The sequence below is a fragment of the Anabas testudineus genome, chromosome 7 (assembly GCF_900324465.2).
Source record: "Anabas testudineus chromosome 7, fAnaTes1.2, whole genome shotgun sequence".
Taxonomy (NCBI): domain Eukaryota; kingdom Metazoa; phylum Chordata; class Actinopteri; order Anabantiformes; family Anabantidae; genus Anabas; species Anabas testudineus.
The window spans coordinates 14,996,344-15,018,671 of NC_046616.1; the positions used below are offsets into that span (position 1 = coordinate 14,996,344).

The 22,328-nt window shown below is 42.0% G+C and overlaps 2 protein-coding genes across 3 annotated transcripts; both read left to right on the forward strand.

Moving 5' to 3' along the window:
• The first annotated feature begins 241 nt into the window (after positions 1–241).
• LOC113168044 (kelch repeat and BTB domain-containing protein 12-like) lies at positions 242–7,336 on the forward strand. 2 transcript variants are annotated; one of them, XM_026369095.1, is made up of 10 exons: positions 242–322; positions 1,919–2,160; positions 2,328–2,509; positions 2,644–2,776; positions 3,144–3,377; positions 3,484–3,842; positions 3,929–4,202; positions 5,889–6,036; positions 6,128–6,325; positions 6,725–7,336. In XM_026369095.1, the coding sequence occupies exons 2-10, from the start codon at positions 1,990–1,992 to the stop codon at positions 6,871–6,873; spliced, it is 1,848 nt and encodes a 615-aa protein (XP_026224880.1). In that variant the 5' UTR covers positions 242–322; positions 1,919–1,989; the 3' UTR covers positions 6,874–7,336. The 2 variants fall into 2 exon arrangements, with proteins under 2 accessions (XP_026224880.1, XP_026224879.1); XM_026369094.1 differs by having other exon boundaries at positions 263–315.
• Positions 7,337–7,788: 452 nt separating this feature from the next.
• Positions 7,789–19,444, forward strand: LOC113168043 (NUAK family SNF1-like kinase 1). Its single transcript, XM_026369092.1, has 7 exons — positions 7,789–8,302; positions 12,301–12,421; positions 12,579–12,730; positions 14,255–14,320; positions 16,185–16,304; positions 16,963–17,095; positions 17,260–19,444. The coding sequence occupies exons 1-7, from the start codon at positions 7,988–7,990 to the stop codon at positions 18,411–18,413; spliced, it is 2,061 nt and encodes a 686-aa protein (XP_026224877.1). The 5' UTR covers positions 7,789–7,987; the 3' UTR covers positions 18,414–19,444.
• The last annotated feature ends 2,884 nt before the right edge of the window (positions 19,445–22,328 follow it).

Below are 22,328 nucleotides of genomic sequence, written 5' to 3' on the forward strand. Positions count from 1 at the left end.
TTCAGATTCAAGTCAGGAGGCTGTAACATGTGGCACAACAAACTCAGAAAGTAGTGTATACAAAACTGTCTTCCCACACATGTGCAATCACCTTGGCCTTTTGGGAATTACTCTCCACAGGCTCTGAAAGCAATGGCGCTCTTATTGTGAATCAGCTTATAAATAAACCACTGTACCCATAGTTTTCATAAAAGCATATCGCCCTGTGGAAAGGTGATGATCGCTGATTATTTAATAGCTTTTACATAACAGAGGAGCCAGGAACCATGGCACAGCACCGTAGGCAGAAGCAGATCTCAACGTGCTGTGACTGCTGTGAGAGGTTTCCTCTTCTTTATTATTATTATTATTATTATTATTATTATTTCTGTATAACAGACGATTAAATATCTGGAGACAAGTTACATTTGGAGAGTTTAAGTAAATTATTATCAGACAGAAGAAGTGCTAAATTAGACTGTTGAAGCAGCATAATAAAAACTACTACTAAAGGTTCCAGTTCACAAATTCAAAAACAGATACTGGGAACAGCTGTTAAAAGCAAAAACTCCGGTCAGCCCCTACTGTCACTCTCAAGCTATCAGTATGTATAGCAAAGCTTTTCTAATGCTGTTCAATGTTCATTTCCACCAGTAAAACAGATCAATATGTTATACTAAAATATTGTAAAGTAAAAGCCATATTACTGTAAAATGCATGTAAAACACTATGAGACTGTTTTGTTGTTTTACTTTTAGTAATAATAGTTTATTGTGTCTGATCTTCTTATTCAGCCTCTGCGTGTTGTTTCTCAAGCTGAAACCAGTGCTGCTTGATTTATCAACACTTACATTATTGCATTATCAGTTACAAATAGCATTTTACAATATTCGAAAATACTAAGAAGCTGAATTTATAAGAACTTTGCCATTTTCCTGTTACAGCTTTCTTATTTTCTGATTGACTACTTTTATTTTAACTTTTTAAAAACATGTTACAGAGTTCACCTGAAGTTCTCCTCCATCAGCACTGCACAAATGCATGGGGCCCAGTTTAGTGTTGAACTATTTTTGTCCAGCAGAAGTGGACTAAACCATTAACACATATCAGAGGGGGGCGAGCTCTCTGAACCTCTAATAGTTTTTTGGATAGAAGACAGAAAAAAATGCAATTAATTATTCAGCCTCCTTCATAATTTTAACGTACTGTGTCAATGATGTAAAAAATTGCAAACTTGCAAATAAAATAAATTCAGTTTTGATTCTTGGATTTGCATGGCCCTTCCCCACGACAGCTCTGGTATCTTAGTTCCACTATTTCCCTCACTACCAGGCCTCTGCTGGTATGATAGTTGTTTACTGCCTGTACACAGCAAACTTTCTGCTAACATGCTGCTTCTTATACTATGCATGTCTGCGTGTAGTGAGGTGGCCTGTGCATGTCTACCACACTTACTGACAGTGTCATTATCGATGGTTCAACTGTGCTGAGCTGGTGGGAATGAGTGGAAACCAGTTTAAGACACTGGTCACATGGAGAAGCCAGGCCTCTACAAATAGAGCAAAGACCTTCAATAACTTCTGCTTCTGCTTTTTCTAACCAGAACATTTGAGGGGTTCATTTCACCATTTGTCCTGAAATGAGTGTTATTCTTGTGTCACGTGCTATAACTCAGTGGACAAAGTATTAAAACTGCTTCTTTTTGTACAAGAAGATATATTGTATCAAAGCTGCACAATCTTGTCTGCAACATTGCAACGATAGTGTAAATTCCAGGTTATATGGTACATCTAGTCAATTTAATTGCACCAGTAACCAGCCTCTGAAATAATCATACAAAAACAATTCAACACCATCACACCACAGTTACAGCAACATACTGTATCCCATGTACATGCATTTGCTTTATTTATCTTTTATGTTCTTACTTCCTCCTCAGTGTGTTTACCACTGCTCTGCCACAGTTCTTCTGCACTGTCTTTGTGGTGCAGACTTCCAGAAAAAAGGTCAATGGATGCTGAGGTGCTGGGCTCTGTCCAGGCAGAGCACGGCTCCCTTCTGCTCAGGCAGCTGGACAGGATGCGAGCAGCTGGGGAGCTCACTGATGTGGTGCTGCTGGCACAGGGGATTCCCTTTCCTTGCCACAAGGTGGTGCTGTCTGCATTCAGTCCTTACTTCCAGGTAACGCTGTCCTGCACAGATGTGCTGAAAGCTATTCATGTCATATAGGAAAATACAAGATGGTGCAAGCTGTGTTTTGCAGACCTGTAATAAGCGAAACTTCTCATTGTTTCACCGAGAGAGTAATTGTTTCGTATTCCAATGTTTCGGTGGATTGCTGTGTCCAGGCCATGTTTACGTGTGGGCTGAAGGAGACCAGGGGAGGTGAAGTACCTCTGAGAGACACTCCTTCTCATAACTTGGAGCTGCTACTGAACTACATGTACCGAGCTGAGCTCCCCCTTTCCAATGAAAACATTCAGGGAGTGGCTGCTGCTGCTTTCCTGCTCCATGTAGATGGAGCCTTCAGGTGAGAAAAGAGACAGAGATTGGGATGCTGATCATTATTCAAATTTACTGACTGGACCACCTGTTGCAACGACCTGTTATCCTGCTTTCAACGGCTATAGAGGTCCCATTATCACTTTGATGTTACTGTTTCAGGCTATGTCAGAGCCACATGGAGGCCCATATGGACCCTTCAAACTGTGTCGGACTGTACCACTGGGCCAAAGATCTGGGGGCCATCGGTCTGGCTGACTGCGCCTTGAGATACCTTTGTCAACACTTTGCACAGGTCGATCATTTAGTACTAGTGTATTAAATACTGTTTCAATTAAAGTAATACTCCCTGATTCCAAGACAAATGTTTTTATATATGTGTCTCGAATATGATATATAAAAGTGCTTTAGAATATGTCTATAGTAGTCACCTTACTGTAGGACCAGCCCACTTTAAAGGCTCACATGGTTATTTTTTCACAACTGAGCTCCACATTTGAGCAGCGTCTTTTCTAAATGTTGTCCCTAGGTGGCAGCAATCGTTGGTGTTGAATTGTACAACCAGACACAGGGGATGAGATGGAAAGAGAACTGCAGTATTGATTTGTTGGCTTAGTTTCAGTCCTTCAGTACTTTTGACAGCTCCTGTTTTTACCCTGCAGGTTTGTGAAGAAGAAGAGGTGCTGGAGCTGGATGCTCAAAGTCTTGGGCATCTCCTGAGTTCCGATGACCTCAACATATCACAGGAAGAAGTTGTGCTTGAGCTGGTGCTGCGTTGGGTTGAGAGAAGAAGAGGGGACTCGCAGAGCGAAGGCCAGGCTGTGGAGTTACTCAGACGTGTCCGGCTGGAGCTGGTGGAACCTGGATTCCTTCGTAAAGCCAGGAGGAGAAACCCAGTGAGGAGGGATGGGAGGGAAAGGCCAAGTAATAAATGTAAAGATAGATGGTTATCTATTCATTAGTATATTGACAGGATATCTTGCCTATAAATAAATCTTCCAGGTATTGCTGAGGGATGCTGAGTGCTTTGGAATGATTGATGCTGCTCTCCAGACCTCAGGGCTATGTGAGAGGTCGGCGCCACCTCGCCCAGCTCTTCGCTACGGCATGGAGACCACTGACCTGCTGCTTTGTTTGAGTGGCGTTAATAAAGAGGGAGTACCTGCTCGCCGTGGAGGACTTGCTGACCTCAGTTTTTGCTTTGCCCCTCATGATAGAAAGACTTACTACATCCCCTCACCACTGAGGGGCTGTGGTGGAACAGGACAGATCACAGCAGGAGCAGTGACGAGAGATAACAACATAGTGGTGGCCATCGAAGCAGAAGACCATCACAGAGAGAAGAGGGTGGATATCTACCAGTGAGTGTTTTCTCATATTTCAGAAATCCATGTTTTTTTAATGGTATTGGATTTAAAACCAGCTGAGCTGCCTGTTCATGTTTCAGGTATGATAATTCAGAGGAGAACAGCTGGGTGGAGCTGTGCTCTGCAGCATACAGGGACATGTATGCTTTAGGGCTGGTAGGCGATGCACTCTTTCTAACAGGTGGTCAGATGAAAGTCCGTAATCATTACATCATCACAGACAGTGTGGAGAGATGGTCGTTGAAGAGGGGAGGCAGCTGGCTCAGCTTCGCCCCTCTGCCTCTACCATTAGCCTGTCATTGTGCTGTGAGCCTGAAGGAGCATCTCTATGTGCTGGGTGGCTGGACACCACAGGTACACCGATCTGTCAATTCATGCAGTTTTGAAGCCTATAAGTGTTTGATGAAAGGGGGTCTACTTCATATCATTGAGTTAGAAACTGATTTCTCTATTAGATTAAGGCTAGCCAGGCAGGAGAGATGAGATTCCTATTAATAGTATAATCTATGACAATCCTACATAAACCCATAATTTTGCAGTCAGGATTTATGCATATTTTAGTCAAATACGAATGATGGTGTTGTTTGTTCAGGGGCAATTCAATCTAATTAAATGTGGACTTGTTATATAGCACAAAGTCTCAACAAAATCAGCACAGTGCATAGTAAGGTTCAGACTGAGTGGCCATTAACCAGTTGACTTGGTCAAGGTTGCATAAATGTAAACAGTAGACAGAGGGAGACAGAGAGGAGGAAGCACAACTACGCCAGAGAGACAAGAAACAATGGCATATAAATAAATACCTGGTGTAGTGCTGTATTTAATTGAAATTTCAGTATACTATTGGTAGGTTGTTATTTTATACAATATATGGTGAAAGAATGACTTAACTAAAATGCAACAAATAAAAATATATGGTAAAGAAGACAAGAAAATTATGTAATCCAACATTTAATTTAAAAAGGCAGCACAACCTGAAAACTGTTCTCAATTTGTTAATGCAAACACTTTCTTCCATTACAGTTGTAAAGTTCAAGTACTCATAGCAAAACATATACATATGAACATATACAATGACATTCCTGTCCTAAGACAAGTGAACAGCATCAAAATATCTTTAAGTGCGGGGTATTTAGTAGACAGGAGAACAAGAACATGTATATTATCTTGGACAGCCTATGAGGTTCCTAATAAGAGTGAACACATGAGAGTTGACTGTGTTGAAATAAAGTCTGCTAGTACGGAAAGTGGGGCTGGGTGATAAGAACAAAATTATATATCAAAATATTTAGAATGAAATACCACAACACTGATGTTGTGAAGATGATACAGGGATGACTACTTGTGCTTTGATAGTTACTTAGTAGATTTCTGATTAATGAAGTGATAACCTTTTTTCTTTTCCATTTCCAAATAAGTCAAAGTAAACCTTAGACAGACCTACTTTAAACACACAAGAAATGTGATGTTATGAGAATGCACAGAAAAGAGAAGAGAAACTTCAATAATTCTTCTATCTGCAAACCAACTACATTTACATTTTAGATTTAGGTCATGCATGGCTTTATCCAAAGTGACATAAAAGTATAGTACAAGGCCAGCAAAATGTCAAAGTCAAGGAGAAAACATTAAAGCTGTAGAAAGAATTGTACTGCCTATGGGAGACAAGTCCAAACACAGAACCCTGTGGAACACCATCATTAGAATCTATCTGACGGATAAGATTTAAACCAACCTCATGGTGTTCCTATAATCCCAATGCCATGTTCCATCCTAGTGTCATATTTAGGGCCAAGATCTAACAGGACGAGTATAGAGATGAGTTTGTAGCTAAGAAAAGATCATGGCTGACTCACCAGCATTTGGGAGTTAGGAGCTGTACACTGTTATAAGGACATACTGTACAGCAGAGTCTGGAAATCTACAGTGTTACAGGAATTTGATTTTTGTTTCTCCAATGTTGCTTTTCATTCCTCACACCATTATCATATATGTATATGTCATTTCTATAATATCATATATATTATTCTCTTGTCACAGGACCAGCCAGACGATGAGCCTGACAAGCTGAGTAACCGTGTGTTCCAGTTTGACCCTAGTAAGGACAGGTGGACAGAGTGTTCCAGGATGAAATACTCCAGATACCGCTGTGGCTCAGCTGTTCTCAACGGAGAAATTTACATTTTAGGTCAGACTACAATGCTGACGGCCACCGTACTTCTAAGCATTCTGTATGGGAAAAAAAATGATGCCAGCACGATTATGTGTGTGTTTTTCAGGTGGTATAGGATGTAATGGAGACGACCGTGGACAATCCCGTCGCTGTCTGAGCTCTGTGGAGATCTATAACCCAGATACAGATACCTGGAGGGCTGGACCGACACTGCCCACATCCCTACTCTCGCTTAGAACCAATGCCTCCAACACAGCAGTAGTGGGGGGAAAGCTCTACCTGTGCGGATACTACAAGGGGGCCGGTCAGTTACTAAATGTTTTATCAGTACCATTTTTTTGTATTTGTGTTTTGTGCATTAGGAGCTACTGTTTTTTTTTTTTTTTTTAATGAGGCCCTGTTGACGCAGTTGTAAAGAAGGGAGGTACATTCACAAAATAACTGAAGTGTTTTAGGACCCACACTCAAACCACTGTTCACATCACTGTGTGAATTGTTTAGTAGCTGCATTTCGTCATCTCCATCTTGTGTCTCTTAGCGCTGTAATAGGTTTTGCTGGCTGCAATGCATCCTGTTTCACAATCACAAGACACGCTTGCAGTCTGCATCAGAGTTAGGGAATGCCAGCATACTGATGAGGCAGTATCTGTGGCAATTTAATTTTAGCCAGCCACAATTCACATACTTTCTCTCATGACTTCAGGCCGTCATGAGATCATCACCAAGGAGATTTTGGAGTTGGACCCTACAGACAATGTGTGGACGGTGGTAGAAAGGCGAGCAGCCATGCACGACAGCTATGACGTCTGTCTGGTGGCTAACCTCAATCCTCGAGATCTCTACACACCCTAAATCGTCTCCTCCTGACTGTGAGCAGCAATGTTAGGTGTGTGGGAAATGAGCTTCTGTCCACTAAACCTCTTACAACTAGGTGAAAGCTGTTATTGTAGTGAACAAAAGAAGTCATTCTATAACTTCGAGATGAAGGTAAAACTCAGAGACATAACCATAACAAATCCCTATATGTTTTCTATTATTGTTCTGGTGTCTGGTATGTATGTTACAGATCAGTAACAATTAGGTTTTAAGTTTCTGATAGTTAAGAAAGATGTACAGTGTCTGGATAATTAACCTTTTAATGATAACTCACTTTTGTTTCAGCCCTGTGGAAAAGGAAAAACTCTCATAAGTCAAGTCTGTCTGCAATTATAACAAAAAGCCAAATGTGTTTTTATAGTTTTATAGGGAATTTTAACCTTTATAATTGTGTGGCGGTATTATATATTAGTTTTGTAAATCTGTGATATTTATTCTATTTAATAAACGGAACTTGAGCTGTACTTCATTGTTGGTATGTGAATTGAAATAAAGCAAATCAACTGAATCTTTCTCTTTGATTTCAAAGTCTCTCCTTCCTCCTAAACTATTTTCCATGATTCCTTATTTTTTTTCCTCATCCCACCTCATGGCAAAGCATCAACAAACATGTCTGACTGAAGTGGTGGATTTAGGGTGAGTGTCTGACCTGCATGACATTCCTTGCGTGCCTCCATACCCTCTCGCCTGCTGTTGAGCCAGTGAAGTATGAGCTGTCGGAAAACCCGAAATGATGCCAAATAAACGCGATAGGCTGGATGTTGCCCAGAGCTGGCGTGGTATTGGAAAGAGGATGCTCCACCCATCTCTCTGGACCATGTGGTCCCCGTGGCTCCTGTTGCTGTGGTTTTGGGGAAAGGCAGAGGAGGGCACCGCTGTAGCTCAGTTGGATTGGGTGGGATTTATCTGGATGTTCTCACTTTTAAGACTGCGCGTAATGAGACTAGTTTGTAGCTTTTGATTTAGCTCTGTATGGGCAACTTCTGGGTCACTGACAAGCGCTTCCGCTGTTGTTCAGATTTGAAAGCAGTTTCAGGATCCAGTCCCAGACAAGGCTGCTCCTGACAGGTGCGCACAGTGCGCAGAGAGGATGGGCAGACGAGAGGCTGACAGCAAAGGCGCAATGAACACCAGCGACCGCTCGGAGCTTGGTTGCCTCCAGGACGCGGCGTCCAGCGGCCATCGTGCCGGTGAGGAGTCTCCGAGGCTGGGCAGCCGCCGTCCCTGCTCTGCGGACAGGCGGCAAACATACCCAGACATGGAGGCAGCGGGCCGGGCGCCGATGGAAGTAAAGAAGCACCAGCACAAACACAACTTGAAACACCGCTACGAGGTGATGGAGACTCTGGGGAAAGGCACCTATGGCAAAGTGAAGAAGGCGGTGGAGCGAGCAAGCCTGAAGACGGTGAGTGTGAGGATGAACATGATGTGAAATGTTTACATTTACACAGCTGCTGTATGTGTCTCCTTTCAAAACATTCAACATGCGGGATGAAATGAAGGAAATCGTTTACAGGTAAATGGACGTGATGATAAACATGTTTGTGAAAACATTTGGCCTCTCATCCTCTGGCCAAGTGATGCTCATGCTTTTGTCTCCAGTAAGTCTAGTTATATGGAGATGGGGTTAAGTTCCTGGGTGGCCTAGTGTGTGCGCCTAAGTGTGTGTGTGTGTGTGTGTGTGTGTGTTTGTGGGTGAGCTCGTGAGTTGATGCTGAACCCAGTTCCTGCTTCCTGTGCTGCCAGGCTGAGATGCCTTTGGTCTGACTCACTCAGCACTTGAACAAGAGGAGACATTTAATTTACCACAATAGGTTTCCTCCATAGGAGTCGGACTCCCTCTAAGAGCAACCCCCCCCCCCCCATGTTATGGAACATGTCATTGGGATTATAGGAACACCATGAGGTTGGTTTAAATCTTATCTGTCAGATAGATTCTAATGATGGTGTTCCACAGGGTTCTGTGTTTGGACTTGTCTCCCATAGGCAGTACAATTCTTTCTACAGCTTTAATGTTTTCTCCTTGACTTTGACATTTTGCTGGCCTTGTACTATACTTTTATGTCACTATTGAGGTCACAATCCGACCGTGGTGACACATTAGTTTGAGTCATTGTGGGTTTATGTCTACACCGAGGCTTTAATCCCTCACGCTGCTGTAATCTGAGCACAAAGAGACACGGCCCCTCAGTCCCATCAGGCCCAAATTCCCCTTCTGTTGTTTCAGCAAACAAACACACAGTAATAGGCATAATCTGTTTTGCAGTCAGACTGTGGAAGTGAGACTGGCACAATTCCTGTGGCTGTATTGACCAAAACTCTGAGACCTACTGTGAGAAAGAGGGAGTGAAAACAGAAGGCAGGTAGGAGACTGATGCAAGAATAAAAAGAGAGCTGGAGCAGAGAGAATTAGGTATTTAGTGTGTGTGTGTGTGTGTGTGTGTGTGTGTGTGTGTGTGTGTGTGTGTGTGTGTGTGTGTGTGTGTGTGTGTTTAGGGGGTTAAGGACAAGGGGAAAATGCTGAATTCCTTGCGCCAGTAGCCAGCACATACCAAGGATTCTTTGAAACAAAACGGACATTATTTTTGGAAACAGGACCAGAGGGACTGTTGTTTGAGTGTGGGGAGGAGGCAGAGGAGGAGGAGGGACGTTAGATTAAAGAGATGACTTGATATTACCCCTGTGTAGTGTCTGAGTGTGAGTTTTAAAAAGTTCCCTAAATTCATCAGATGCTTTGTGTGTGGTGTTAAAAATCATGTAGCTCCACTCCGAATGGATGAAGTGCACTTGTTCTGTCTTATGTCTTTTCTTCAAGACCTAAATACTGCCAGTTAGTAGTGTTGAATTGTTGTATACGTAATAATGGGACTGATCTAAGAGAAATTGTTATCTGGAGTCAGTTCATCTCATATGACCACACTCGAGGGCAGAGTGCAAAGCTGGCTGTTCTAGATAAGGAGGGGACATGGTATCAGTTATATAATAATCATACATTCATATTGGCCATTTAAAGCATAATAATTCACCTCTTTCATTTGTTTAACCTGTATAAAAAGACTTGTGTAAAAATACTACAGCAAGATATGTGCTGCACTGTTTCCTGTTCAGAAGCTGCGAGGTCATGAGGTCTTATTAGTCATCATCGGTGGACTCTTACAGTTTTGCATTAGCGAGCATTTAAAGGTGCTCGTGGTAGGATCTAGCTTCTTCTTCGTGAAGACAATATCACATGGTTGAACCATTTCTTTTGTGCATAGTCAATTTGAATGTGCTTGGTGAAACACGCTGCATACCGCTCATACAGCTCCCCCCTTTTTTTCATGCATCACATTTATGCCAGTGTCCCATTATCAATACATGGCACAGTGCTGAAGTTGCTGGTTGTGGAAAGTGACAGCCTAAGGCCCAGTGTGTCTGTGTGTTTGTCTGTTTGTCAAGTCAATGATCGATTTGCCACAGAGCCTCTATGACCCTGCTGGGAAACCTTTTACAGATGTAGCAGGAATCTTTAGGGATGTTCAGGCTTCTGGGAATGTGTCTGCGTATGTGTGCTGTGCTGTGCGTGTGGTTGTGCCTGACTTGGTCCATAACAAGAATAACAAAACAGGAAGTCAGTGAGTGAACACGTCCAACACCCATTGTGATTTTACACACATACCAAGAGAACACCTGCAATAAGTCATCAAAACTCAAATAGTTGTTCTGGATGGAAATGCAGCACGGGGCGGCTGCTTTGTGTCAAGACAAGACACAAGCACTGGAGCCACATGAAATATGAAGGAGAAGAAGAGCAGGTTGAGAAGAAGAAAATGTTTAGTCTTGTTATGATATAGCTGTGCAGTATGTCATGTATCATTACTGTGTATCTGTACTGGCTGTATCACTACAGCTTGTCCAGTATGTTCCTGTTCACACATGATGTAAAAGAATATCTGATTACATCTGGGTGACTCGTACAAATACACTCACACACACGCTTCCTACGCGGCTCCTGTAACAGTTTGGAAGTTTTACTGACAAGGATGCTTTAGAGGTCGCAGCATACTTCCGTGCATACGGATGGAGAACACCCACGCTTCCTCTTCACACGTGTCTCCTTTTAGAAACGCTCTCAGTGCTCTGGAGGCTGAACAATACCCAGTGTGTCACCTTTTTTTTTCAGTGCTCTGCTGATCGGGCATTAATTCAAGTCTCAGGAAGTAAGTCAGAGCTTAGAGTGACTGTGAAATACAAGTCGCTGACATGTGGTACCTTATCCATTCATTTCACCTGTCCTATTAACTGCCTCCATCTGTCCTCCTCTTTCATGCAGGTTTTATAATGTCTTCTCTCTCTTATTCTCATGTCATTTTCTCTGCCAACAGGTATTCAGAAACATTCACAAGCATACAATATTGATAGCACCCCAAGGTTTGGGCATGCGTCATTCACTAAACAGTGACTATCCATAGCCTAATCTCTGACCTTGCTGTCCTCATAGTATGCTGAGCATTAGACTAGAGTTATAACCCCCCCGAAAAACAAATATTCTTCGTCACTAGACAACATCTCATCAGTTGGAGAAGGTCAGATCAGGCTTGGGAGTTCCCTGGAGTGTGTTTGTTTGTGTTGCATAACGGTTGGAGTTGATAGAGCGTGTGAACTGTGTCTTCCAGTGTTTTGTGGAGGTTTTTTCCAGCAGCTGAGAATGCTGGAGCTGTGACTCGGAGGACAGGTCACTTAGCCCATAGAGACATATGAGCTATGTTAGGATGTCGGCCTCATTCATTACAAAACATCTCTGATTTTGTTGACCTTCATTTCAAATATAGTTTTTTCCAAATAGGACAGTATATCTGTCTGTTTGTCCGTCTGATATCCCAATTTGGTGACAGTAACTCTGTCCAAAAAGCTTCAGGTGCTCAGGTTTGGGAGTGTGTTTTGGTGTGTGCTTGGTTGGGTGGGGTTACATCGGGGTGCACTGAGTGCCTGGGATCATGGAATCAGTGTGTGAACATTGCAGCTGTCGACCTTGTGCCTCTAAACATGCTCAGATCACAGGAGACCGTCCCTCGCCATTAAAAACTTAAAACTGAATTGAGTTGAGGCTGGCGAAGGGGGGGGCGTGGGTTTGCAGATGAATTAATTAAAGAGGAATCCATGGTCGCTGGCACCAGATCTTATGTGAAAATGGGCAACAACAACAACAACATCAAGTGCTGTTACCATGGCATCGACTGTCCCTTGGTGACCTCGTACGGTTGTCTTGCTGTAAAAGTTTGGATCTCTCTAAAAGTTTTGTTTAACTTTGATCTTTTTTTGGTTGTTTGTTAATGATCAACTTTTGGTCACTAGAGTTTTTTGGTCACGCAAAGTTTGTCGAACACTAAGCGTCATATAATGACAGTGTGTCTTCTCTCTTAGGTGGCGATCAAGTCAATCCGCAAGGAGCGTATCACTGATGACCTGGACAGAATTCACATCCAGAGAGAGATCGAGATCACCTCCTCACTCAGGCACTCCAACATCATACGCTTCTACGAGGGTAAGACGAACATAAACACACATATCATATCCTCCACTTTAACACATACAGATATTCAGGAACATTAAAAGAACTGTATGCAACATTGATTTCACAGACCCACACATATCATATAAGACACTGGCATCATGTTGTACTATAAATGTGTCCTGTGCAGTGTTTGAGAGCCGGGATAAGATTGTGATCGTGATGGAGTACGCCAGCAGAGGAGAGCTGTACGATTACATCCAGGAGAGGAGGAGACTGCCAGAAACAGAAGCCAGAGGCATCTTCAGACAAATCGCATCTGCTGTCCACTACTGCCACAAGGTTTAAACACACACACAGTAAAAAATACCCATACGGGAATTCAGTGTAAATTAGAGAACCACATGTAGGCACGTGCAGAATTGCTTCCTGTTGTATTCAGCTGTGCATAAGTAAATACAGTACTGCTAAATCCACTAAATCCTAATCCTAATACTGCAGAAAAACTTGACTTGAGTTTTCAGATCTCTCTGGGTTAAGAGCGCATTAAGCCTTAATTGTTTTTCGCAGTCACACACTGACACATTTAACAAGCATGTTGCTTAAATGAGCTTCTTTTCCCCCTTTAACGTTGCTGTGAGCAAGCAACAGGTTTTTCTTTGTTTCTTTGTTTGTATTGTTCTGTGCATAAAATCGACGGCTGAGCCAGAAAACAGGAATAATCAAGGAAGTACGTAAATCCTATTAATGCAGAAGTGCAGTTCAGTAGAAGCGAGGATCTGTGCCTTCCAGTCAGCTGAGTTGGATATGAGACAGTGTTTTGTTTTGTTTTCTTATCAGTCTTATTTTGGTGAGTTGGGTTCTTCATGAATGCCTCATTTTAAACTCAGAGATTATCATTTAGCTCCCGTAGCTTTGTACATTAATAAGCGGGGAGGTGGATTTTGTGCTCCTTGTGCCCTCAACTCTTGTCCCAAAATAGACACGAATGTTCCAGCATGAATGAATTATTGAACGTGCCTCGGAGTTATGCAGGGCACATGGAGAAATTATTAAGGCTTCAAGAGAAGAATGGAAATAGTTCTACAGACAAGTGATTTGCTGCTTATTCCTTGAAGTCAGTTCAGAGTCATGTAAAACAAGAATAAGAATAAAGTCTGGTCAACTACATAGATTGCACGATCGTTCTCGTGCCTTACATTCACACACAGATAATGGTGTAGGGTCGTGGGTCATTGCCACCACTTAAATGCTCTGAGAGGATGTAATTACAGAGAGAAAGGAGACTGTGCTAGCTCATTAGCCGGCGGCGTGAAGAGAAACTGTCAGCACTGTTTAACATTTCTCTGCGTCACAAGTCGTCCTGGGTGGCCACAGTTGTCTGTAGTGGCATTGTCTCCTAATGTGGCTTACGACCCACTCAGTATGAGTGAAACACTTGATCCTACACAAGACTTTCCTCAGACTGGATATTAAGTGTACTCTCGCTCCTCCTTTTCCTTTTCCAGGCTCCACAGCTGTTGACACTCTGTGGCCTCTCGTTGGTTCCCAGGTGCTTATTGCTATCAGGGGATCAGATCGCATCTCATCAAATGAATTAACCCAAACAAAGCACTTTCTCATGTCTGACAGCAACTCAGCAGTCTGAGAGTCGTTCTCAAGGCTCCACAACATGTCAGCAATAGCGAAACCTGAGTGGGATCTTATAGAATTATAAATGATAATGCCCCGTTCAGCACAGGCTGGATTTATATTGTAAAATTGAGACACATCAGTCCGATGTATGCATGCAGAGTGACCACATCTGACTGTAAACAGGAGGAAGGAGCGGTGCAGTGCCTCATGTGTGTCTCTGCTCTCTTGCAGAATGGTGTTGTGCATCGAGATCTCAAACTGGAAAACATCCTTTTAGACCAAGATTTGAATGTTAAGGTAAGATCCATAAAATACACACATTTGGTGAGGGTGATTAGGGATGTTTTAGGAAATAAACTTGCTTTCTTACAAGTGCCACAAATTAGTCGCTGGATAAAAATGGCTTCTGACAAAAGAGCTGTTGGCGTGAGTGTTAAACATATCTGTTGTTTTTACAATGGATCATCCAAAACCCGTGATTGCACTTTTGTTTTTGAGCATAAAAGGAATGGATCTTTATGACACACTGGCTGATGGATTTTACAAAGAAAGAAGTCTTTTTCCACTGCTGCTGGATTTAGCATCCAGGGCTATGTGCCGGAATGAAGCTTCACATGGTCGTAATCCAGCTAGTAATGGACTGTTTTGCCAGCTCCAAAATAAAATGCAAACAAAGTGCACAATCAGAACATAGTACATTGGAGGCCACAGTCTTTTTTTCAGCGTGTTGTTGAACCATGCACACTGAGGCAGCACAAACATTGTGCCAGACTTTTTAAAAGAACCCAGGGGTCATTTTTTGCCTTATTTGGATATCCCTCTCCTTATATGAGAGCTGTGCTGGGCTAAAGGGAGAAATGCATGGAATCCAGTGGCAATCGCGCCAATCAGACGCTTTCAATATGACATAAGAAAACAATATGTGCAAACCTCTCACCAGCTCAGGTTCACTGCATCGTCAATTCACAGCAACCGCTGCAGGAAATGACCAAAGCTCTGTGTCATGCATGTCCGTGTTATGTCTGCACGGCAGCTGCCTCATGTGTTAATGTGCAGACTGTTGTTATCATTATTATATAATGACATAAATTATTACCTGCAATTAAACCAATAATGAATTAAAATAACCAGAATATGAGTTTGCAAAGACGTCCATAGTGTTTCCAGGCTTGTCTACATGTGTTCTTGAAAGAAAGTATGTGTCTCACACAAGCATTCAGCACTGAGGAATGTCAAGGACCTCACACAGATGTGTCTCTGGTGGATAAAGAGAGTCTACACTGCAGCGTGCGCACATGGACGATCACAGAGCATGTAAAAGGCAAAGCTGTGAAAACAGCACAGCTCACATGCTCATTCATTTATTCATCATCGTTGCCACTGGAGCTACAGTAAAATGGCAACGCTGAGTGTAGCTTGTACGCACAGTGTCACCTCACATCTGTGTGGTCTCCATTTCCCTGTAGTGCACCTCTGGTCTGCAGAAATAAAGTATTTTTAACACCAGAGGGGCTGATAGTGGTTCGGTGCGCACGTTAATAATCTGTTCAGATAGCGAGGAGCCTCGAGTGAGTGATTGTTCCAGCACATGAGTGTAAGCAGCGTGATGTTTTTGGCCCTCTCCTCTTTCCTCACTCACACTTACTTTGGCAAAAGCTCAGCATGCCTATTTTTGTCTCCTTCCAAATAAAACGCTTTGAATTATTGTGTTTTTACCACATGACTACAGCTTTGCACGGTATAGTCAGTGAGGAGGAATGTGGGTTACGTGAGGATGAGTGGAAGCGTTTAAGTGAATGTGTGAATATAATCTAGGATGTGTTCAACGCTGTTGGACACGAGCTCGTGCAGATCTCGTGTGAGACCTGCTGTTTAGAGTGTGACAGCTGTGTGTGTGTGTGTGTGAGACACAGATACACATGCTTCACTTAAACTCTCCGATGACATCTCTATTTTCAGGTGCATCACTTATGGTCAGCTTTGTATTATTTATTAACACATTTACTGTTTTAAATACTTCTTTTGATTAATTGCTAGAGGGCCCCTGAGCTACACTAATGGTATCATAGAATGTGTTTTTCATCTGCAGTAGTGTGAGTAGCGCCTCAACAAGAATTTATTCATTTGCATCCTCCTTTTGTCTCTGTTTCTCACTCTGCAGCTCGCTGACTTCGGCCTTTCCAATCATTTCCAGAGGGGAGCCCTGCTGCAGACCTACTGTGGTAGTCCGCTCTATGCTGCTCCAGAGATAGTAAAAGGACTGCCCTACCAGGGGCCTGAGGTGGGTCAGCACACTGACTTGAACTGTTCTCAGACATTATAGGTCTTGGGTTGCATCATAGTCTATTGTTGGTATTTAATTACTCTCAATTCCAAACACATGACTCCTTTTCCAAACCGTCCACACAATTCGGTGCTGTTTCTTATTAACTGAGATGACATGATGCGTTGCTGTTACCGCATGTGGTTGTTTCTGTTTTTTAAACCAGTATTATCTAATGTTTTGGCCACTTGCGAGAAGTGGAACAAGCTATAGACAAAACAGATAAAGTTGATATGCAGTATCTTTTATACTGTATGGAAAATAGTTGATTTGTATCTACCACATGTGACTGTAACTTTTTTTTTGTCTCTAACAATTCCTGAGGTGAATATCTAGACATTTTGCAGTACTACTATAGTATCAGTGTTGTAGTCTAGAGGGGACAGCATAGGTATCACATGTTACTGCATTCAGTTTTGTTGTTGTGTCAGTATAGTACATTGCCACTTTGCTGTAGTTCCACTGAGGTAATTGGTAGCTTGTAAAACTGTGCTTTCAAAGTAGCTGTCCCAGCTCTGAGTATAGGTCATATTAAAAATAACCTACCACTTCATGATCAGACTGTTGTGGGTTATGTAACTGGCTTGTCTTTCATTATCTGTGTTCTGTGTACTAGGTGGACTGCTGGGCTCTAGGGGTGTTGCTCTATGCTCTGGTTTACAGTAGCATGCCATTTGATGGGGCCAGTCACACTATGCTCACTGAGCAGATCAGCCAAGGTCGCTACCGTAGACCCAACCCCCCCTCAGGTAAAACTTCACAATGTTTATGCCTCCGTCTGCGTTATATTAAATTTGTATTCACCGGCAGGTCTAATATGATGCTCTGTGTATTGTTCTTACTAGTTTCCTGTTAATTACACTGTGTTAGTCAGTTTTGCTTCTATAAATAACAGCTGACACTGTTTCTCCAGACGCCTGCGCTCTTATCGACTGGTTGTTGACAGTGCGTGTGGACGAAAGAGCCACAATAGAGGACGTAGCCAACCACTGGTGGGTGAACTGGGGTTATGAAGAGAGTGTGTGTGACTGCCCTTCATCAACACACCAAGAATGTCCCTCCCCCCTGCTGGCTCGCTACATCGACTGGCAGAATCAGGTCACTGCTGCTAGCAACATGTCTGTCGACCCAGGGTGTCTGTCCTCAGGCTCGTCCTGTCCACCTCCGCTCTCTCCCCACCCCTTCTACTTCAGCTTACCTCTGAAGAGTGATCGTGGAGGAGGAGGAGGGGGGGCACACGGAGGAATGTCAAGCCTCAGGAAGTCACGCAAGGAGAATGCAATCCCCCAGGCTGCGTTGGGAACATGTGGCGGTGCTTCATCTATTACAATTTCCTCCTCCACTACTGAAAGAAAGAAACCCAAAGGTATTCTAAAACCCCAAAGGAGTTTTGACTCAGTCTTTCACAGCCCTCCTAAAGAAAACTCTCCGTCCCAAACATGTAGCGCAACTGCCCCGCCCTATCAAACACATACACGGACTCAAATGCATGCTGATGTGCTGTCCACCAGTCTGCCTCCTCCCTCTACGTTCAGTCAGCCCTCATCCAAAATGCCCAAGAAGGGAATACTAAAAAACATATATGGAGGGGAGTCAGGTTATGGTTCTTCTTTAGAAAGAAGAGGCTCTGGGGTTAAAGAGAATGATGCAGGTGAATTGTCCCCCCACAAACACCACAACTGTCCCTCAGCCGCAGAAGACAGTCCCACCATGCGCACAGAGGCTGTAAGAAGGAGGAAGGGTATTCTGAAACGTAACGGCAAGTTCTCCCGCAGTCTGGATCTTCCCGATGACCGCCACTCATCTTGCGTGTCGGTGCCCTCGATATTCCCTGAAGCTCTGCAGCAGCTCCTGCAGGCCACAGGGGTCGCTGAGGGCCGCCACAGCCGCCCCTCCAGTGTGGTGAGTGAGGACAGCCTCTTCTCCTCCGATTCTTTTGACCTGCTGGACCTCAGCGCCCAATCACGGCGCAGGATTTTCTCACGGAGGATGCAGCACAGTGGCTGCAGCTCTGAAGAGGACCTAGAGCAGCTGAGACGTGAGGCTGACGGGGTCGGTGACAGTTAGAGGACAGAAGAAAACGTTAGTTCAGTTCACTTTTGTGTGACGATCAGTGCCTGCCATCTTGAAAACACTTTGACTCTGGAAGGTTTGGATCTGCAGTATGTGGAGCTACCGAGCAGTCAATAAAGCACCATTACTTAAATATTTGTCTGTGTCGAAATATAAGTTAAACTGTCTTTGACAATTTAATTCTATTCTGAATGTAAGATAATGTGACAACACACCTAAAAGTGACACCTAAAAGAGATCATGGAAGGAATTTGTTTTGACCTCACCTGCACAATAGATGCTCTTTGTGAATATTACAGCAGGTTTCTGCTCCAGTGACCATTGACACTTGCAGTGTGGATGCTGTAACCTGCAGCAGAAGTGTAATGGAGCACCGGGTGGGATACAGTGTGTGAATCAGTGGGTCAGTACTGACAATAAACTGACCTGACAAATAGACATCTAGATGTTTATGCATTTATAGGCACCATATAGACATTTAATAAATGGTTTATAGCTCACTGGAGTTACACAGATATAAGGATAGTTTTAAATGTTTGTTAACGACCACAGCTCAAACATTTGTCAGCAATTACAACATTTCCCTTTAGATTTTATTATATCTGTGTTTTACAATATTGTCTTTCACTATCACTTCACTAATGGTGACCCACAGTAACACCTTTTTTCGGTATGATTACATTACAGTGTGTTATAAGCCACATATTACTGTTTATATTTTGTCAATAAATGTTTATTTGGAAGAGTTAAAGTAAAGCATTATCTATTTCAGCACATTTCAGATTCTATTTGTACTACACAGTATTGTACTGTGAACAATTTGCTCCTTTGCACCGACACTGTGTGAATAGCAGATGGATCACGTTGCCTTCTACAGTGACACCAACAATGCTGCTTCATATTTAAACAGGTGGTGTATGTGTATAAATGTGTGTGATTTAAAATCTGTAATTTTCATACTGTGAGAAAATAATTATGTTAACTTTGTTCCAACATTTCACACTTTTTTTTTTTTTTTGGAAAAAATAAATTACGTGACTCAGAATTCCCTAGTTGTTGTTGTTGTTGTTCTGGTGAAAGGAGAACGAAGATAAAAATGATAAAACACTGATGTATTGTGAAGAAGACACTTTAAAAGACAAATCACTCCTACTCCAAACGTTACTTCTTCTCTAATCTTAAGGACTTTTTTTGGCTCTGAGCAAGGACCATTTATAAAAGATAAAAACACAGAGCTCTATTTACCTTACAAATAGTTGTGGTTACAGTCCATATATTTACATAAAAATGCATTTGGACGAAGAAAACACTCAGCAGAATAAGTCAAATAAGCTTTTGGCAAAAAAAATAATAATTAATGAACACACTTCATTTAATCTTAAGTTTACATTTTATGTGACCATTTTGTATAAAGAGAAAGATTCATCTACATTTAAAAAAGTTTTGATAAAAGTAAGCAATGGCGCTTTGACTATGATGCATGTATTCTTTCCCTTATATAAAACACAGTATAAACACAGTCTAATGGAGAGAGCCCATCATTGGTATCAAGAAAGAATCTCTAGGTTTGGATATTTTCATGCTTCAAGACATTTGTCATGATTATATTTTCCTCATATTGATTGAAAAAGACAAATTTACATTTGAATTGGATGATGGTTACAACTTTTGCAATACATTGTGATTGTGGAACTGTTTGCGGTGGCAACTCACAAAGCCAAAGTTTCAACGGTAGCAATGTAGAAAGGATAATGAGGTCCCTGTACTTAGCTTGAGTTGTTCTTGCTGGTGTTCCTCTATATGTTTACTTCAACACAAGAAGCAGAAGAGTTACTAGTCACTTTATAGTTTGAAAATTTAGTTGATAAATTAACACATAGTTAAAGATGATAACAATGGTCTGTAAGTCATAGATTTACTTGTGATATCACAGTGATGATTGATTTGAACATTTAAATATGAGCAGTCTTGACTACTAAGCCAAATAATCCAAGTAATGGCTTCTTTCTCTGAGGAGCTCAAGAAAATAAACAAAAGCTTGGCTTTAACTGTCGGAAGAGGGTAACTGTGGGGTAACAGCAGCTTAAAGCATTTGTTGTGTGTGGGCCTCCTGTCAATCGCATCAACAGTTTCCCTAAGTAGTATAGACTTAGTGGCCAAAGACTTTAAAGATGTGGAGGAATTTCAAACATCTAATGCAAACCGAGTGGAAGGAGTTCACAGCTAAGTCTTCTAGGCCAAGAGGCTTTTTGTTTGTTTCCCTCACGTGTGGATAAAAGTAATGTTGAGTGAGCAAAATCAGCCAGACTTTACTGCCTAATGCAGCATGTTGAATAGTAGTATAACCATAAAGAAATTCTTCATTACCCACATACTGTGGCTATGCATCCTTGAAGCTCTTTTAGTAGTAATCATGCCAAGGGTTGGATTTAATTATTTGTGGGTAAACACTATCAATAAAAACTGCAGCCATGTCATGTTTTTTTAATCCCTAAGAACTATTTAAATGTCGTAGGTATTTGCACAGTTTAGTCTAAAGTAGAAGTACTAAACAGTCATATGTAGTGTAGTGAAACTATTTATCCATCTAAAATAAAGCAAACTAAAGTCCAGTCTACAGACTTGTAGAATGCATGTTTTCATAAAAATATCTTAACGTACAACCTTATCAGAGTTAAATACCCTGTCTCCCTGAAGCTCTGCAGCAGCTCCTGCAGGCCACAGGGTTCGCTGAAGGCCACCACAGTTTTCCCTTCAGTGTGGTGAGTGAGGACAGCCTCTTCTCCTCCGATTCTTTTGACCTGCTGGACCTCAGCGCCCAATCACGGCGCAGGATTTTCTCATAAAGGATGCAGCATAAGCATATTTTGTTGGACCTTTAGTTTTTATTACAGCACACATTCACTGTGGCATTGTTTCAATAAGCTTCTGTAATATCACAACATTTAGTCTCGTCCAGAGTTGCATTCATTTTTCACCAACATCTTGTATTGATGATGGGAGCGTCAGACTGCTGCTCAAAGTCTTTTCCAGCACATCCCAAAGATTCTCAATTGGGGTTCTTCGCTTGATGCATGTCAATAATTTGACTCTTCTGAAACACATCCACATCTTTTCTATGACCACAGGAGGTGTCTTCTGATTGTTTAAGAAATGAGAAGCTACTTACTGCATCAGTTCAGGTTAAATAACTTATTGCCAGCTGAAACATAACCACCCATGCAGTAATCATCCAATGGAAGTTAAATTAGTTAAATCCAGGTGGTGGATGTACCAGTGTTACACATACTGTATGTAATGTACAGTGGTCATTTACATGTTTCTAAGTTCCTTTTTATCAAGCCATAGTCAACTTTTAGTATGAAGCTTCTGAGATTATACTACCTTATGACAATAACAACAACAAGAGGGTGACAAATTGATGAAACCAACTACGACCACTATACAACAAACAATACAAAGTAGGCTGTCTCCTTCTTGATAGAGGAAGAACTCATTCTGATAATAGCTGGATAATATCTCATATAACAGAGATAGACCTATCTCTGAACTCAAATTACATTTGTTAGATCATTTGCTGCAGAGCAGGAAGTGCTAAGGAATTAAGCTACAGTGTCATCTTGTGGACATTTGATGTAGTTGGTGTGTGATGATTGTGGAAGATGAAGTTTGTAGTGCTTTAGAAATGTTTTCTATATGCTGCCATTTCTTTCTATTTCTATTTAGTCCACCCCATTAATATCAGTACAACATAAGATATCTTATCTTCATCTAAAAAATTCTTTAATTCTCTTTAATTATGTCACCAATGCACATCTACATGATGTCCACGGTGGCATTTGAATTGGGTCTTTCTAGAATGATGGGGGTCAAAATCCACAGGCCTCGATATTTTTTAATTTGTAAATT

Bases quoted from the DNA above. Each gene is read 5' to 3' on its own strand.
- LOC113168044 (XM_026369094.1), top strand. From the start codon at position 267: ATGGCACAGCACCGTAGGCAGAAGCAGATCTCAACGTGCTGTGACTGC. The intron at 316-1,918 runs GTGAGAGGTTTC...CTTCCTCCTCAG, and splicing joins CTCAACGTGCTGTGACTGCT to TGTGTTTACCACTGCTCTGC. The intron at 3,378-3,483 runs GTGAGGAGGGAT...TAAATCTTCCAG, and splicing joins AAGCCAGGAGGAGAAACCCA to GTATTGCTGAGGGATGCTGA.
- LOC113168043 (XM_026369092.1), top strand. From the start codon at position 7,988: ATGGGCAGACGAGAGGCTGACAGCAAAGGCGCAATGAACACCAGCGAC. The intron at 8,303-12,300 runs GTGAGTGTGAGG...CTTCTCTCTTAG, and splicing joins AGCGAGCAAGCCTGAAGACG to GTGGCGATCAAGTCAATCCG. The intron at 16,305-16,962 runs GTGGGTCAGCAC...TCTGTGTACTAG, and splicing joins TGCCCTACCAGGGGCCTGAG to GTGGACTGCTGGGCTCTAGG.